The 19208-nt window shown below is 42.5% G+C and overlaps 1 protein-coding gene across 1 annotated transcript; it reads right to left on the reverse strand.

Annotated features, from left to right (window-relative positions):
* Positions 1 to 575: 575 nt before the first annotated feature.
* EPDR1 (ependymin related 1) lies at positions 576 to 9669 on the reverse strand. Its single transcript, XM_078870936.1, has 3 exons — positions 9243 to 9669; positions 2513 to 2721; positions 576 to 1322 (listed from the first exon to the last, which is right to left on the reverse strand). Exons 1-3 carry the CDS (start codon positions 9557 to 9559, stop codon positions 1126 to 1128), a joined length of 723 nt encoding a protein of 240 aa, XP_078727062.1. The 5' UTR covers positions 9560 to 9669; the 3' UTR covers positions 576 to 1125.
* Positions 9670 to 19208: the final 9539 nt, after the last annotated feature.

A 19208-nucleotide genomic window follows, 5' to 3' on the forward strand; every position in this document is an offset into this window, starting at 1 on the left:
TCATACCAAAACCATATTCTATGCTCTTTTGACCCCTTCATCTCTCACGTGTCACATTCAACTTGCAAAGGCCTCAGACCAATTTATATCTGTTCCATAGGTCCCAGAGGATCAGTGACCGTTCTTTGAAAGCCCTGCATTAAACTGTTTATTTTAGAACTTATTATATTAAATAAAAGTACAAAGATGTATCCACTATTTTGGTCACGTGCAGAAAAAAATACTGGAAAGCCAAATCATGTAATGTCCTATTTTACTGAGAACCGTTTCATATGAAATCTGGAAAAAAATCTCTCCCCAGCTTCCCATTCCTGTTTGACCAAAAGCAGTAGTTAAATTTCCAGGGTACACCCCCTTCCCTCGCCGGCACCACCCCCCAGCTCCCATCCAATGTGAATGTGCAGTCGGCAGCCCCCGACGAAACCAGAGTGCAGTGCCTGCCGTGGATGCAGGTGTCGGAGATCTCATGTGGATTTCCACTTGGACACGACCCACCAAACTCGGATCCCCAAACACAGAGGCTGTATTGTCTGCAGCGTTTAGCTTGTGGAGATTAAATCACATGCCACACGGGCTATTGGCAGCGTATATTTATTCCAGCCACACTTCAGCAAAAAAAAACGGCGTTACAATAATTGACCAGCACAGCAATGGTGCAGGCCAGGTGTTAGAATAAAATCATTGTTTTAATAGGGCAAATTCAAACATTAGTGCGGATATTCATAAGCTTTCAACTTCAAGCATTCCAATTTACATACTATATCAGAAAAAACAACACATCTTATGAACTTAGTTGGAAAAAAATGTAATATTTCCATCTATGAGAAATGTAATATTTATTTTAAGTTATAGCATAGGAGGTATGACAAAAAGCTTGGCAACTGAAATGATATGCTGCCGCTGCAAATTACAACGGATGTTTCCATATTATTCATTTAACTTTGCTTGCTTAATATTCTGTAACATTACATCATTTACTGCTGTGTAGTTCTACCATATTTGTTCTATTTGTAGCAAGACAAAAATTGGTACAACTAGCAACACCAAACGATGTGGTATATATGTAACATAAGCCATTGGCCAGCTGTTTGGAACATTAAATGAGAACTGATGTCATCACACGATTCAGCAGCCACCCATCTCTTCCCAGTCTGTGAACAAGGCCTTATGGCATGATGCTGGTGGGGTGAAGATGCTGGGATCCTTTATGCCCGGCTCGATGTCGAAAAACCGCGTCATGGAAGCCACGCCAGCGCTGTCAATGTACGTTTCATGTACAGGATAGCAGTCCTTGGTCGTGTAAACGCCGAGCCAGGTCTCAACTGCATACCGCACACACAGGTTTAACAAAGCAAAGGATTATGGGTCTGCTATCTGGCTGCGTAACATTGTCGCAGACCGCTGAAATCACAATCGTATTTAAAATGAAAAAAAACATTAGAGGTCCACTCAAGACTCCATCATTCCTCCCATGTCAATAATTGAGTACCACTTTGTGGGAAGCCATTGATATTTTCACATAAAAATGTATTGTGGACAGAATTGCCACGAGCTGCTGCCCATAGCCTCCCTTCATGGCCTACGCCCACAGCTCCCGAAGACATCGGGGGCTTGGTGTTCGCCCACCATAGAGTAGTGGATTCTTAAACGTTACTGCAGCCTGCACCCGTTTGGTTCTCAATCGTAAAATAAATGTATGTTAATAAGTACATAGGTTTGATGAAACAGAGTAGATGTACTTATGTGCATGTGCTTAATTTGTGTTTTCGATTATTTACCGTCTAAAAGAATCTGGTATGTCTCGCACCCCCAGAAAGGGCATCTCGCACCCATCAAGCATTTTACAGGTAATTATGCTGCAACAGGGTACAGCTCTCAACCATACACAATAAACATCAGGCGTCATTGTGGACACAGTTTTTCGTGGTCCTATCACGTTTGAAGTAAGCAAATAACCTACTACAAGTATTACATGAGTGTATATATATTACAATTTTAGTGACAAAAATTGTCACAACCGCTACTTAACACTATTACCAAATTAAGGTCTTAAGGCCACCAACCTACACTGACCAGTGTCATGTATGGTCAGAACTCCCATGATGTCATGGCATGGGGAGACCTTCAGTAGTGGCTTTCAGAACGACTGAACATTATTTCGGTTTAATAAATATTCAAGGCCATTTTGGTCATATAAAAACCTGTCTAAAGCTAATATATGAAAATAAAGCTATGAAAATCTAATAATATAATGCCAAAAGCTATGTCACGAATGTTTTGTTTACAGCGTATTTATTACATTTCAGTATGAATTCTAACCTTAACAAAAAATCCTTGGAGTTGACAAGAAGAAACATAAAGAGGCGGTGTGAAATAATGGGATGGCTACACCGATTGGATACAATATTTACCAAAAATTGGGACCGATATGGTTTCGTGACAGGTTTTCTATCTACAGAGCAACCCCAAAACAGGAGTGGGGGGAGCAGGAGTGTGGCAATGGCACTCTCACATTTGCGTGCTGGCTTGCGGTCAGACCACTCCTGCACTGCGACCTGGTCACCAGGACCACCTATCAGGTACTGATCCTCGAACGTGGAGTTGCTTGGGATGTCGTACGGGTCCCACGCGTCAGTCAAAGCCTTTGTGAGACAGCGCTTGTTGGATTGGTCGATTTGGTATTGGACACCTTCGTCGTACAAGTAGATGTAGTCGTAATACCTGCAAAACAAACGGTGAGTGGAGTTTAGTTCATTGTTCGAGGGAAAGGAGACAGGAGACTACCAAATACTAAGAGTATAAAGGTTGAGGGTTATTTGGGACATTAAAATGACTCCTCTACTTACGAACATTTTACTTACGAACTTTCAGAGATATGCACAAACCTGTCCATATGTCCAGTTGCCTGTTCGGCACGAGAGTCGTTGAGTTCAACCGCCGTGCAATAGATGGCGGTGGTGGCATCTATTTCCGCAGAACAGTAGCATCTACAGATGATACAACTTTTAAAGCCATTCCCCGTGTTTAGTGCACATGCCGTACAACATGTTTGGAATCGACAGGAGTCAATTTGGACATTCGAACGAATTGACTTACGAACAGACTCGCTCGTAAGTAGAGGAGTCCCTGTATTGTGTTCATCACAACATTTTAGATGTGTTGGGAATTTCGATGTGATGGTTGACAGCAATTATTGCCAGCCAACTAATGTGATCCTCATTTGACATGGATTATATTGCTAACATAGCCCAACTGATAAAACATGTCACCTTGCTTTATATTCAACAAACAAAGATGCAACTGTTTCAAGCTAAAATTAAACACTATTTTAAACAAATGACTACATTCTTATGGTTTGTTGAGTTTTAGGAAGTCAACCAACATAATCTTAATTATAAAAAAAAAATCAATAGTTATAATGAATGTATGGTAATTTTTAAGTAAAGTCGTTCAGCATTAGTTTGTATGATGAAAATGCATGTTCAAGTGTACTACTTATTTTGTCTTTACCTGACATGCTTACCTCCATCTAGTCATACTATTTAGCCACGCATATATATAGGTTAATTTATCTAATGGATATTAGCGTTGAGCTATAACACAAGGTACGACGAATCTACTTACTTAGTTTTAACATTGCATAACTGAGAAACGTCCACGTAACTGTCAAATTGAGAATGAACAAGAAATGTGCTTGTTACATAATTATATTATAATTATATTATAATAATATTATAATTATATTATGTAACAAGATTTTTGTTCCTGTGTAGTAAGTGTTATTTTCTAATTGCTTATGCCTCAAAAGTATAGAAAATGGATATTATTCCCCACAAACTTTGCTTTTGTGACCAGGACTTATTGTGAAGGAATGACACAAATGCACACCACGTTTTCTCATTGAAAATAGGTACATTTCAAAATATCAATGTCCTGGTCACAAAAGCAAAGTTTGTGGGGAATAAGTGCCATTTCTTTAAATACGACGTTTCGATTGCAACACAAGCAATCGTCATCAGGTACAAATCAATGCGAAAACAAACATAGTAAACTTGGAAATATAATGCAATACAACACAGAGAGTCGGCCAACAAAACAGTCAACACCCCACCTGGTTTATTACGTTCTTCCTAAGATTGCTAAATTTGATCGTTGTGTGGAATTCCTGCCCATAGCGGCCGGAGGAGAGAATGGGCTTATAAACAAGCACGGAACAAGCACGGTAGAAAGCAAATTTAGTAAAATTAGGAAGTGTAATGCAATGCAACACAGAGAGTCGGTTAGCACACAGTTAACGCATAGTCTGGTTGATTACGTTCTTCTAAAGATCGGTCAATTAGAAGTTAAGTGTGAAACAAACAAGCATTACACTTCCTAATTTTACTAAATTTGATTTCTACCGTGCCATTACAATACACATTACAATACAATGTGGGTTTATAGAATGTCTAAATGCATCCGCATCTATCATGGGACATGCATATCCCCGAGTCGTCGTGGGTGTTTTACTTGGAGGATTCTGGAAGCCTCGTAGCAGTTTAGGTGTGGCATCTTTTCTCGACATAAGTTGGATTTATTATCCTAAAACATCCTGTTCATCATATTTTCAAGTTTTAGGAATTTTTCCCCATTTACCAACTGCGGGAGGTCGTATATGTGTGGAAAAAACGGGCAGAAAATTACGATGGAAAAAACCAAGACTTCAAATGGATATTTTTTTCTCCTGCAGAGGAACTTAACCATAAAAAAACACAATAAAACATTGAATATGAATTCAAAATTATTCAACTCAAAGCAACATCTGTTAGATATTTGTATAAGGTGCCTTTAAATTGAAAGGGACTTTTATTTAACGTGTCACAAACATGCACAAACTTCATGGATGGCTCTGAATAGTGAATACGGGATATCATTTGAATCAGAACTTGGGAAGGATTAAAGAAAAGTTTCAAGAACTTTAAATAAATGTACCCTACTTGGTATGTATGTGAGGTAGCTATAACTTCCTGAAAGAGCTCTAGCCACGCCTCGCATTAGAACTGGAATACTGAATAAAATGGCTTTTATACAAACTACCTAAAATACTAAAATACTATTTTAGGTAGAGTGTGTGATTGACTCATGAAATGCAACTGGGAAAACCTAGAAACTCTCATGGCAATGTTACTTTAAAATAATAAAATAATCGGAGCCAACAAAATGACCTGAAAACCATTCTCTTGCACTCTGAGGTTTCAAGCTACTGGTATGAGATGTCTGCAAACAGGGGACATTTCAGTCGAATTTGTGACATCGCAGTCAATCTAATTCAACTTCTCCCCGATGTGAGCGCCTGTCAGATTACACTCCGTGCGACATGCATATCCACCTTGTGGATCGGGCTAATTTCTGCCGTGATGACCAACCATGGACTCCCAAGCCCCAAGGTGACACGAGGTCCTCCCTCCACTCACTCTGCCCGAGACTGAAATGTCACCAGGTATGCCGTGCAACACATTTACATGTTTAACTTTAAATGGTTCTATTTTAATTTTCTGTTACATGTCTATTGTATAAATATACGAACATAAGGTTGTTCTTTAATTTCTTAGATTGTTAGTTTGTGGAAATATTAAAACTAAATGCATGTAAAATGCATTCTGTTCAGTAGTCCTATTGTTATTTATAAAACGTATTCTGCTGCATGTTTTTAGTTTGTATTTTTAGTCTTATAATGTAAAAAACATACAGGCTTCGTGTGTGGTGTTTGAGTCTCAGGGTTCATGGCTAGTCTGCTCTCAGATCAGGTTTAGCTGCTGGTCGCATCCCCAAAATGTGATTTCCAGTCCAGTTATAATGGTTTCGCCCAGGGTTTTTTTTCCACATCTACATTTTCATTTAGTTCAGTTGCATTATCTTCCTCGTGTGAACATTAAACGTGGGTTGAAAGTCGAATTAAGCCACTCTTGAAGCCACATTTATATAAAATCACAAACTAAAGCCAATCACAATTAATAATTTTAGAAACGTCTCTTTCATCACATTAAAAGGTGTATTATCCTGAATTCGATTTTAAAAATTACATTTCTTTTCCCACCATATGAAAATGTGTATTGACAAAAAGCATTGCTTTTTCACAACTTTAAAAGACTAAATACATTTCAAATGCTGGCAAACTGGTCTCTGAAATTCCAAGTAGAGCATCAGGCTAAAGTCAATTTAGATGTCACATGAGTTAGGATGAGATCAAATTCGACATATGCTCTATCCCCCTCCCCGACAAGCAATGCATGATCATGAACAGGTCTCAAGATCAAATTTAAGAATTGATTATCTTTATCCTGTTCGTACTGGCTTATTGTATCGTACTGCCTCGTTTGTAGTCTCTCATTAGCAGTCTCGTTTGTACAATCTTTTGAGCAGTCCACCGTAGTTTGAACTCTCTTATTTACAATCTCATTTGCCGTGTCCAATTTGTACTAATTAGTACTCTCAATGTTACAATCAATCGAACTCCCACGCATGGGTAGTTCTCATCATTCCATCTCTGTGAATGTTCTATACTTTGGATGCAATTCCATCACCATTCTTGTCTATCGGTCATCATCCCTTCTAGAGATGTGTTCTTTCGAAGCCCTCTCACTTTGAATTGCTCTGTTCTGTGTGTGCCCTGATCCACGTGTTACTAGTCTGTCTCTCACTGCTTTTTCCAAATATTAATCTCTCCATGCTTCTTTGTAAATGTTTCAGATTTTTTTCCATTTCCTTTGTCATTGTCAACTTTTTGTATCAATGTTGTGGCGAACGTGCACTGTTGGTAAAACAAATGCAGAGGTAAGCCAGAATGATAGGATAATTGATACATTTGTTACAAGACAGGAATGATATAGAAGAAAGGCTAAGGAGTTCACAGACAGCAGGGTATGAAGATAACAAGGAGTCTAGAAAATTAACATGAAGGAGCCCATGTAGATACATTATTAATGTAAAAAAGGAGAACAACCTATTATCATATTTTGGTACTGGCAAAGGAGGTCCCATGATGTAGATGCTCAACTCGAGCTCTCATTACCCTGATAGTGCATTATCTTTGTGCTGAACGCCTTTTGGCGTCCTCTGGTCTAACACCGTTTGAGACGAGGCTCAACAAAAAGCTGTCTCTGGTGTGGACCAATCAGTTTCAAAGACAATGCCATATATTATCAGGGTGTTTTTTGTTTGCATTCTGACCACAAGCATTGTGGTTAATGCAGACACGATTCCTTGTAAAAGGTTTCAGTTTGGTGTTTTAACATCTTAACACCTGTTTTGTTGCCAGAACAAAGGGGACACACCTATTATCATTATAAATGGAATTGCTTCGATCCTCATGGACAAATGCCAGAATGCCAGGGATGTCTGGCTTCACCATATCCAATACAGGAAGTGACCAGGAATGGGTATTCTAGTTAAACTTCAGTATTGCCAAAGACATAACAGCAACAGAAAATGTATTGACTGGATGCCAGTAATATAAATAAAGAATTTTATTGTAATGGACAATTCAGTGAAGGTTTGTAGAAAAGTAAAAAATTAAACAGAAAACCAGGTGCATTAAAGCTCTAGAAGCCAAACTAATTGTACATTCACCAGATTTCCATATAAATCAATCCATATATGAAAAGCTAGCAGTCCAAAATAAATGCGCTTATTTGTAACTATGGTATGAGAATATCCAATCACTTATTTACATACTTGCGCCTAAAATGTAGTGATTTCGCTCAATTGAATTATACACATTGACAATGTAGCCACAAGTTTCAGCACATACACACATACTCACACAATGACATTCACATACACAGACGCACTGTCATATGGGGCCGTCCATAAATGACGTCACGCAGCTAGGGGGGGGGGGAATCAGACATTTGTGACAATGTGTGACGAGGGGGGGGGGGGGTGAGAAATATGACGTCACATCAAAATGCGCAACTTTAAATAAATATAGACAACACGTTCTACTTAATTAAATAGACTTTCAAATAAAAAAAATTATCCTACAACATCAGAGTGCAGCGGCACATTAAATACGCACTATTATGACAATAGTTTAAAGCAAGGCCGTAATTATAATAATTATTCAAATATGCTCAAAATGTCCCCCCCAATATATTGCTATAAAATAATAATTGCTATGCTATGTAAATTAAAAAACCAATTTGCTAAACCTTGGCCACAATATCTGGACTTGTCTTCATATAAATCAATGCATAGAGTTCTCTTTATATGATTGTGGTAATGGTTGTACTTTATTAATCCCTAATCTCTGCCATTACATACAATGAAACAAGAAATGGTGAACAAGTTAAAACAAAGCAATGTAATACATTACACTATTAGACATTATTGTAAAAAATGAATAAAAAGTCCATCCCATGTGTGAGTAAATAATTTAGGCAGGAAATTAGTTTTCCAAATTTAGATATTTTTCTGGGTTGGGACCCCCAGACACCCTGGAAGATTTGGTCCCCCCCAATGTTGACTCCATGGCTATGGCCTTGGTTTAAAGCAATTTGAAGTATGTTTTATTTGGGGGGGGGGGGCAGAGCTTTGTGACGTCATATTTGAGGGGGGGTCTGACTTTTTGTGACGCCGTGTGACGAGGGGGGGGGGTCAAAAATCGTCTAAAATCACGTGACGTCATTTATGGACGGCCCCTATACACAAAGCATACAGTACAGACCCACCCATAGCCTTACCATATACACATGTGCCACAGCAGTACACAGAGACAACACAGGTACTTGCGTATGCCTACACAATATATATCACACATATATACACGAAGACAGACGTATCCATATGCATAGTGCATGGTTACAACAACATTCAGACAGCTGTCACCAAGATAACACGACTGCATGCGGGATACGGTCATAATAAGCACGGCTCAACAAATGAATGCGCAAAAAAAACCGCACCGTTCATCAAACAGAACGCGTTCGTGCGTGTGTGTCCTGTCTCAATTTGATGCTCGCTAACAGCACTTGCCCCGCCGGTGTGTGGCAGGCTACACGGGGGGATCTTTGTCTTCGTGTCCCGGTGTGTGGCAGGCTCCACGGGGGGGGGGGGGTCTTTGTCTTCGCGCTGCTGATGATGATTATCACGACGCCGACGATTACGCAGCTGCCGACGGCTCATGATGCGTGCGCGTGTGTCGGAGCGGTCGTGCGATGCCGCCACCGCCGCTGATGATGCTGCTGCTGATGATGATGTCTCACCGCTTGCAAGGGAAGTGCCCCTTGCGCTCCTCGTGGACCATGACCCGCCGGCCCTTGCCATCGTAGCACAGACGCAGGCGGCGACTGCGGGACGAGACGGGGTCGTAGGCGACGGCGCGGCCGTCAAACTGCAGCGGGGACACGCAGGGAGAGGGTGCGGCAGGGGTGCCCCCGACAGCCGGCAAGGACAGAGGGGAGAACAGCATGGCCAGAGGGGGGAACAGCATGGACAGAGGGGAGAACAGCATGGACAGAGGGGAGAACAGCATGGCCAGAGGGAACGATAGCGTGGCCAGAGGGGAGAACGCGGCTCGCATCGTCGTCGTGACGGCAGTGACAGTCGAGAAGCGACAGCGCGGCTGTGCGCAGTGCGGAGTGGGTGTGTCGTGTGTGTGTCTGTGTGTGTGTGTCTGTGTGTGTGTGTATCTGTGTGTATGTGTGTGTCTGTGTGTGTGTGTCTGTGTGTGTGTGTCTGTGTGTGTGTGTCTGTGTGTCTGTGTGTGTGTCTGTGTGTGTCTCTGTGTGTGTCTGTCTGTGCGTGTGTGTCTGTGTGTGTGTCTGTGTGTGTCTGTGTGTGTGTCTGTGTGTGTGTCTGTGTGTGTCTGTGTGTCTGTCTGTGCGTCTGTGTGTGTGTGTGTGTCTGTGTGTCTGTGTGTGTGTGTCTGTGTGTGTGTCTGTGTGTGTCTGTGTGTCTGTGTGTGTGTGTCTGTCTGTTTGTGTGTGTGTCTGTGTGTCTGTGTGTGTCTGTGTGTGTGTGTGTCTGTGTGTGTGTGTCTGTGTGTGTGTGTCTCTGTGTGTGTGTGTCTGTGTGTGTCTGTGTGTCTGTGTGTGTGTGTATCTGTGTGTGTGTCTGTGTGTGTCTGTGTGTGTGTCTGTGTGTCTGTCTGTGTGTGTCTGTCTGTGTCTGTGTGTGTGTCTGTGTCTGTGTGTGTGTCGTGTGTGTGTGTGTCTATGTGTGTGTGTGTCTGTGTGTCTGTGTGTGTGTGTCTGTGTGTCTATGTGTGTGTGTATCTGTGTGTGTGTGTCTGTGTGTGTGTTGGCTGTGTGTGTGTCTGTGTGTGTTTGTGTGTGTGTCTGTGTGTGTGTCTGTTTGTGTGTCTGTGAGTGTGTGTCTGTTTGTGTGTCTCTGTGTGTGTGTGTCTGTGTGTGTGTGTCTGTGTGAGATCTGGGCAAAGTCCCATCAGTGAGCTCCTCCGGCAGGCAAGGCTGCGTTGGCTGGGTCATGTAGCCCGCATGCCCAGCCACCGCATGCCTAAACAGCTTTTGTTCGGCCGGATCGAGGGGGCTAAACGAGCGCGGCACGGGCTAGAGAAGAGATGGAGTGATGTGGTACAGGAGGACGTGGAGCTGAGTGGACTTGCCGATGACTGGTACCAGCGGTGTCAAGATCGGCCTCAGTGGAGGAGGCTCGTGAAGGACGCTACTGGGCAGTTGGAGGCAGTCGCCCTCCAACAACAACGGAGGGCGGAGGAGCGACGCTCACAACAACGAGCGGAGCGCCGGGTGGCTAAAGCACAGCAAGTTGGCACAGTAGGGGGCACAGGTGGTGCATCAGCCAGTCATCTCGGTCATCTCGGTCAGTCGACCCGTGGCACCTGGGTCTGCCCCGTGACCTCCTGCCAGCGGGCGTTCGACACTTCACGTGGCCTCAGGGTGCACATGGCCTGGCACAAGCGTCGTGGTGACGTCACCGCCACTTAGTGGCGAATGGCGGTTGTTGTTGTTGTGTTTGTGTGTGTGTCTGTGTGTGTGTTTGGCTGTGTGTGTGTCTGTCTGTGTGTGTGTCTGTGTGTGTGTCTGTGTGTGTGTGTGTGTGTCTGCTGTTGTGTCTGTGTGTGTGTGCGCAAGGGTGGGTGTGTCTGGCTGTGTGTGTCTGACTGTGTGGGTGTCTGGCTGTGTGTGTGTGTGCAAGGGTGTCTGTGTCTGCCTATTTGTGTCTGTGTATAGAAGTGTGTGTCTGTGTGTGTGTGTCTGGCTGTGTCTGTGTATGTCTGACTGTGTGTGACTGACTGTGTGTGTGTGCAAGGGTGTGTGTGTGTGTCTGTGTGTGTGTCTGGCTGGGGATACAAAGGCGGCCGGGCGTGGTGCTACCCCCCCCCCCTCCCTCGTGCGCCGTGCCGGCCTTCCGAGGTTTGCTTCTCGCTGACAGCACTTGCCCCAACAGTCTGTTCAGGCTATACGGGGATCTTTGTTTTGTCTTTATAGTGAGCGTGTGTATGTGCGTGTGTGTGTGTCAGTGGGTACTCTGTGTGTGTCTGCTGCGTATGTGAGTCTATGTTTAGAGTCTAGGCGTGTGTGTGTGTGTTTGTTTACAAGGATGCGTGTCTGTGTGTGTGTATGTGAGGCTTATATATAGAGATCATCACACTGTGCAGTGCATGTGACAGGGTATACGGTGTGTGTGTGTTTGGGCATGGTCTTTGTGCCTCAAGATTCAGACTACACTGCAGGATATGAGCTAGTGGGGCGCTTGTGTAAAGTTCTGTGTGACGATATACTCACAATATTGTGTATTGCAAGTGCCAGTGGGCATGCATGTGCATGTGAGCCTGCGTGTGATTGAAATGAGTGTGGGTGTGGGTGTTTATGTGGTTAAATAATACTCTTACGTGACTACTGTATAATTCATGTGTCATTGGGTTTGTGGTTACGGTGTGCATGTGTCACTCAGCGCGTGTCAATTTCTCTCTGTGTGTACGTGAGCAGACATGGATGTGTGTATGCACAATTGGAGCATCTGCCAGTCGTCTCTGTCGGTCAACCCACGGGACCTGGGTCTGTCCCGTGACCTTTCCAGCAGCGAGCCTTTCGACACTTCACGTGGCCTCAAAGTGCACCTAGCCTGGCATATTGGCCGTGTTGACTTCACCACTTAGTGGCGAATGGGGGTTGTTGGTATGTATGGTGTATGATGTTGGCATGGCCTTGTGTACAGAATGTACGTGTATTTGGTGTGTACGGAAGACATCATCCGTGATTTATCCGATGCTGGATGAAGGCCATCTCTGTCCCAAGCCATCACCAATTGCGCCTGACTTAATGCACACGACCTGATCTCATTGCTCCATCTCCGCCCTCTTGGATGCGTTCTCTCCTTTGGCCGCCAATCTCCTCATTATTGTCCACCGTCGTTCCCTTTCAGCAATGTGCCGTGACCAAAGTCCCCCCGCCTTCCTTAACAGATGTCAGGGTTTTGACACCTGTCCTGTTCTTTTTGAGGTGCTTCCTCTTTACTCTTTGGTTCTTGCGGTAAAGTCGCGTAACTTTACCGAAAGAACCAAAGAGTTATTCCTGCAGTCACGAAAGCTTCAAATCTAGTTTGCTTCATCTTTATTTGAGGTAACTGTCCCGGGAAATCTGTAAGCCTTCCTGGGACATTAGATGTGAAAAGTGCCATTTTGTTGTCAATTGCCTAATAATAATACACCACTCGAAACAATGCTTTTACAGTAAAGTTACGTAGATGAAAAAAAATATATAGTAAAAATAATAAAATGAAAATAACTAAATTAAATGACAATTTAGTTATGTTCATTTTAAAATAACTCAATTAAATCACAATTTAGTTATTTTCATTTTATTATTTGTATTATTTTATTTATTTTTCTACCTACGTGACTTTACCGAAAGAACCAAAGAGTATGGATCCTTGCAGTCACAAAAACTTCAAATCTAGAATGCTTTTACAAATAGTTGCCCCTTCTTCTGGCATTATGAGATATGTTTTACATTACGTGTCTTGCTTATTTTGTACCTAAGAGGTGGTGGCCTTAGTGATATCCATAGTTTTCATTTGTTCTTCGATCCATGTGTTGTGCCTCTTTTTATCTCTTAGTTTAATTCTAAGCATGCGTTTCTCCATGATTATTTTCATACTCGCGTAAAATTTCCCATTTTACCTGTCGGTGTCCGTGTTTCCGATCAATGTTGTAAGAGGTAAGATTCACCGATTCAAATCTTGATTTATTACGCACATTGGTATGTTGCTTCATACATTTTATCCATTTATATCTTCAATAATATACACACAGGGTTGCCACTTGCCTGGTTTTGACTTGGACTGGATTGTCGAGGTCAGAAATTGGCATCTGTGTTGAGCTGGCAGGAATTGGTTTGTGAAGAGATCTGGTGGTATTGTGTTGAACTTGAAGTTCAGTACACTGCATCGTTTTGATAGACCTCGGCTAGCTGAGAAGTATGCCCAGGTTTGGTCTACAATGAAAAGCTGGCAGCCCTATAAACATTGTTTTTCAGTTGTAACCCTCCTACCCACTATATATTTGTTTAGCAAACATGTTCTACATTACATTTCATCACTCGTATTTATCTTGAGCCTAACTTTGCAGTCTTTCTTTGGTCCTTGAATCATTCTATTGTCATTCATTTCCAATGGTCATGACCACCTCTACAGCATCCTGCGATTGTTACTTTATTGTCCAAAATGTTTTATGTGTTGAGTCAATAACACGTAGGCTTTCGCGACCAATATTGTTCATAATCAACGATTTTTGGGTTTAGATCGCGTTATTTATAAATGTGTCGTAACCCTCCACCACCCGACACGGCCAATCAGTAAAAAAAAGTGTCACGTTGACAAAAGACAAATAGTTCACTGCTTTAGCCCACCGGTGTGTTGAAGCGTGAAACCACAACATTTACAATTTGAGTACGACGTTTCGCTGGTAATTGCATCCAGCATCATCGGGCAATGCAATTACCAGCGAAACGTCGTTCTCAAATTGTAAATGTTGTGGTTTCACGCTTCAACACACCGGTGGGCTAAAGCAGTGAACTATTTGTCTTTTGTCAACGTGACACTTTTTTTACTGATTGGCCGTGTCGGGTGGTGGAGGGTTACGACACATTTATAAATAACGCGATCTAAACCCAAAAATCGTTGATTATTGAGTCAATAACATTTTCATGATATATGTAATGTCCTTTTTTTAGGTGAAGAGAAGGACGTTTCAGATGTCACACTTGAAAAAGTAAATACTGATTTCACAGTATGCTGCTGGACCAGGTGGAACAACTTTGGGCAACATCAAAAAAGCAGGACTCATGGTTGAAACTACATTTTGACTGATGTATTCAATGTTTACGCACAAATGAAATACCACGCACCTCCGATTAGCACTGTTGGCTTTACGTACAGTGCGAACAAAGTTCAACATACATATACGAAATGATGCCTCAAAAATTATTTAAATCGGAGAAAAAAATACTTGAGAAATTACAGACTCGTTCACCTCGTATTGTACATACACTAATTATTCACGAAAAACATTAGGAACCGAATAAGAAACAGACCAACCATGTAAGTTAGCCAGGCTTAGGACATATATCTACACCGTTTATCACATACATACTATGCAGAAGGTAATAACATACATAGCATCAGGGGAGTCAGGTAAGGAGACACACTTTTGCAAAATGGACTACAAGGTCAAATAAGATGTTAAAGAGTGTAGGAGCCAGAATAAAATACCCTGCCATACCCCAAAGCGAAAGGCTTTTGACTCCTGGCCACACATATATCCAGGCTTATTACCATGATCACGAGCAAGAGGATCAGTAAGTATTCTCATGTATTGGAAATGTTGTACGTTGATAATAAGTCTGGCACTTTGTCTCTGCTAGCTGGAATACTTCATCAGCCAGGGCTTCTGCTGAGGTCTGGTCTGAGTGCTTATTTCTACCATATCACCTGCACAAGTCAAGAGTCTTGAACATCATCTATTTTTCCTCAGAATCATGAGTAAATATTCAACTTGTAACATGCATAGTATTCATGCACTCGAAGTAGGAAAGGATGTCTCGGAGGCGTGAGGAAGAGCCATGCAGGGAGCCGACGCCAATGAATGGCCAAGCTCTGCGGTCGTCCGTATATTCAGACGTTATCTGCCAATTAACGAGTGTTTATAATGTGGGAGGAAACCGGAGCACCCGGAGAAAAAGCTACATGTGCGAGATGGAACAGGCGGAGTCCACATTTTTTCTATTCTGAATTCTGGGGAGACAGGGTTATGGCATCTCGACTCCCACAGAAAGAGAGTTTCACAACATTTGTATGATCCATACTCTTAGGTTTTTTCGGTAAAGTCACGTAGGTAAAAAATAAAATTAAAAGTTAATAATGGAAATAAAATAAAATAATAAATCTTGTAGTTCCGTTTACTTGCACAGGTCGACGTTGAACAATTTCTCTTGTAGCCCCGCCCACCACCCCCCACGTTCCATTCCCTGGTTACCACATTCAGATAAGCCCCTCCCCCCTTAACTTGTATTTAACGGCTGGTCTTTTCTAATTTTCCTCACTTGATGCAGTAATTTTAGCTGTGACGGTCCCACCTGATGACGGAGACTTGTGTTGCCTCCGAAACGTCGTGATTTATTATTTTATTTTATTTCCATTATTAACTTTTAATTTAATTTTTTACCTACGTGACTTTACCGAAAAAATCTAAGAGTATGAATCCTTGCAGTCACGAAAGCTTCAAATCTAGAATTTGTATGATCCACCCACTCTAACCTCCAGTGCTGGATAATAGACATGCGCCATCACTGCCCAAGGGAAAATATGACAACCCCATTTGCACGATATCAAATACTTTCTGGAATTCATATTCTTGGTTCTTTCGGTAAAGTCACGTAGAAGAGAAATAATAAAATATTAAAACATAATAAAATGCAATTTTCACGACGTTTTGGCCACAACGCAAGCAGCCGTCCTCAGGTGAAGAACAGGGCTGTCGGAAAGACAGCGTCCGAATGAACACCACCAAGCTTGGCAGCGTATTTTAAGCTTAGAGTCGCGGAATCTTACTGGAATCTTTCGACAGCTGAGACGAAAGTGTTATGGGTGTGAATGGGGTCCTAGGTGGACACCTCCCTCCACAGTGAAATAATGACAGATATATCTCACAATCGAGTGGCCAATGGTGAGTGGAAAGATCAGCTCCATGCTAGGACGTTGTGCTAAGAACATGGGCTAACATGTTGCCTCAACTGTGGAATACCAAATCTTAATAGCCTATGGTGGTAAAGGGTGTTGGTGATTATGACCCCATGGGCTGCACAGGAGTCTAGCAGTCCCTGATTCATTATTGACCAGTTGATTTGGCTCATGATTTCAAAGAACTGCCTTTCAAGCAAGTTATACCATTGTCGCTCACTCTAGAATTAAAGTCACTCAGTAGGTTATCTATCCCAAGGGGCCACGTTAGCCAAAATCTTACCTGCGTCCCTTCACTGATGTTCATCTTTGGTGGGAGCATAGGCAACCACTAAATGTCTCTTGATAGGAAGCCTGGAACTCAAGGCCTCTCATAACCCAACTGCCACACTCCCATACCATGTTTATTCAGAAGTAAAGGCATGTCCTGTTTTACATCTTATTCTGAGTAGATGACTTTTCACCCCGCAGTGTGACAAGATCCAGAATCAGTCCACCATATGTCCTGTATTCCACAGGCTGGACAAATGTCCCTCTGGTACAGGTGTAATGGCAGCTTGATCAATGTCTGGGTGCAGTCAACGGATAGCTCTTCACTGGTCACCACATTTATATTGATGACCTGGTAATTGCTGCTCACTATTAAAAGGATCAACACGTATATACCGATGACCTGGTAATTGCTGCTCACTATTAAAAGGAATTGGAGACTGCTGCTTAAGCTGGCTTGTCTAAAAAATGTGGGGTCTTCCTATCAGCCCCACTTAAAGAAAGCACTTCCCTAAGTACTATTATTTCACCACATCACAGTCTTAATTCTCTGAGTAATAGGGTGGCTAAAATCACAATCGAGTAGTGGGAAGCACAGATCAAGCGTTTGCTATAATCAGTTCACTCCAAACACCTGAATCTGTCGCTCGCGAGAATTTGACACTGCATGTGGCCTCAAAGTGTCTCTAGTTTTGCACAAGTGGTGGAAACATCACCATTTGTTTTTGTAGAATATGTGTACAATACAGTATATGCATTTTTGGGAGTAATGTGACAAGTGGCCACCTGAAATATATTCCTGAGCCACAGCCAAAACCCAAAGCGAAGCATTATGCTTGAACCTGTCCCGAGTCTCTTAAATTAGTCCCTGCCGAGGTGTGTAGACGGCACTGGGGATAAGTCTTTGTTCTTCTCCATACCCTGCCGTATTACGTGCGGTGTATCAGTGGACGGGTGTGTTTGAAGTTGGTGTGGAAAACCGAAGGTGACATCGTATGATGTATATATACCACAGCTCGCTTTCGTTGAGCAGTGCTCGGTGGTTTGCACACTCGGCGATGAACCTGGGCCAGCTGCATTTTATTCCGGGCCACGGCTAACATCAGTAGCGTGGAGCGGTGGAACTGGGCTGGAGCGAGGTGGTTTGGGAACGGATGTCTGACACCGACAACTTTCCTGAAGGAACCAGGGATAAATTCAGTGGCGGGTGGTCTACAGATTATATGAGGAATAAAAAAATATGTTCGCTGGCTGGCGGAAGGGAGGGACGGTCACGTCCGAAGAAGGTGCGGGCTACTTGATTTTGAAAGAAAAAAAAGTTTGGCAGGCTGGACGGCGGTTACTTCCAAACTACGTGCGGACTGCCAGTTTTTCCATTTGTATAAATAATTATTCACAAGTGTCCGTCAGTCACGCTCTGGATCTCCCAAACGGTATGTGAGACTAACATGCGCAGATAATTGTGTAAAAAGCTCCGCGAATATACACGACACATATACGTGTACACGTTTAGAACATTGCTTTATTGCATGAACGTGTTGTAGCAGGAAAATCAATTATTATTTACAAGTCAATGCTCGCGTCCGACGCCACCTCCCTCCCCATCCCCTTGCGCTCGGGCTGAGTTGGTACGGTCCAGATCGAGCGCTGTGGTGAGCTGGGAGGGGGGGTTAATTGATGAGTTCCCCAATCATCACCAGCACTGGTAGCGAGCAGTCTCAGCAACGTCCCGGGCGTCTTTCCCGGTTCTAAAATCCCGCACCGACCGTCGTGTCGTCAAACAACCCCGTTGACCAACGCGACGTCTGATGGCCTTCATCCAGCAGTGGATTGACAATTGATTTGGAAGGGCAGACATGTTAAAATGAACGTGCGTTGTTGCTTGATGTTTTTTTCCCCCTTCGTTTAAACTCCCAATTAATGCAATTCGAGACACCATTTCCTTCTTTATGGTAACTATGCACTGTTGAGCAAGGGATGCATTTAAATGTGAATAAGTGGGATATTCGAGTGTCAAACAATTTTTCAGTTTTCGTTCCACGTAAGTGATGCGTAATGATCCCATTGTAGTTCAATACATGTGCTTTGTTTAAAATTACGCTGTTGTGTGCATACATTTTTTAAAGAAGTAATGAAACTGCAGACCCTACCCTGACTCACTTGAACACGCAGGAAAATGAATAGATGAAGAGCCATGTATTGTTATATAGGCTGTACACCATAAAACTGCATATGGGTGGGTCACGTCGGATTGTTAAATTAGCGATTACGAGCAAACATTGGCTCACTTGACATGTATCAATATCACCTCGGTAAATATGCTCGAGTCAGTTAAAGCATACGGTCGCAGATTTAAAACAATATTAACCTCTTGCAACGTCAAGGAAACAATTGTGCAAGTTATTTGATCATATGTAGCCTATACGCACCCTTAGCATGATGCAATGATATTTTGTTTGACGAGGTCTGCAAAGGTTACCACTCAAACAAAGTTCGAAATGTGTATTCATCATCATGACGTTGTGAAATATGCCAGTTGTGTGCAGAACCATTGAATTCCTTTTGTATGTTAAGTTCATCGGTAATAATAAAAAGCCCAAAACTTTTATGTCTCTCGAAAGATATTCATATTCACTGTGAAGCATTTCTCTTCTTGGTTCTTTCGGTAAAGTCACGTAGAAGGGAAGTAATAAAATAATAAAAATAAAACATAATAAAATAAGAAGATGAATCCCTGCAGT

The sequence above is a fragment of the Lampetra fluviatilis genome, chromosome 2 (genome assembly GCF_964198595.1).
Source record: "Lampetra fluviatilis chromosome 2, kcLamFluv1.1, whole genome shotgun sequence".
In the NCBI taxonomy this organism is placed as follows: domain Eukaryota; kingdom Metazoa; phylum Chordata; class Hyperoartia; order Petromyzontiformes; family Petromyzontidae; genus Lampetra; species Lampetra fluviatilis.

What these genes read in the sequence shown, in the direction of transcription:
- EPDR1 (XM_078870936.1), bottom strand. Translation starts at nt 9,559, where the DNA reads ATGCGAGCCGCGTTCTCCCCTCTGGCCACGCTATCGTTCCCTCTGGCC. An exon ending in GGGCACTTCCCTTGCAAGCG is followed by an intron (nt 2,722 to 9,242) that starts GTGAGACATCAT and finishes TTTGTTTTGCAG; the next exon opens with GTATTACGACTACATCTACT. An exon ending in CCGCAAGCCAGCACGCAAAT is followed by an intron (nt 1,323 to 2,512) that starts GTGAGAGTGCCA and finishes TGCGGTATGCAG; the next exon opens with TTGAGACCTGGCTCGGCGTT.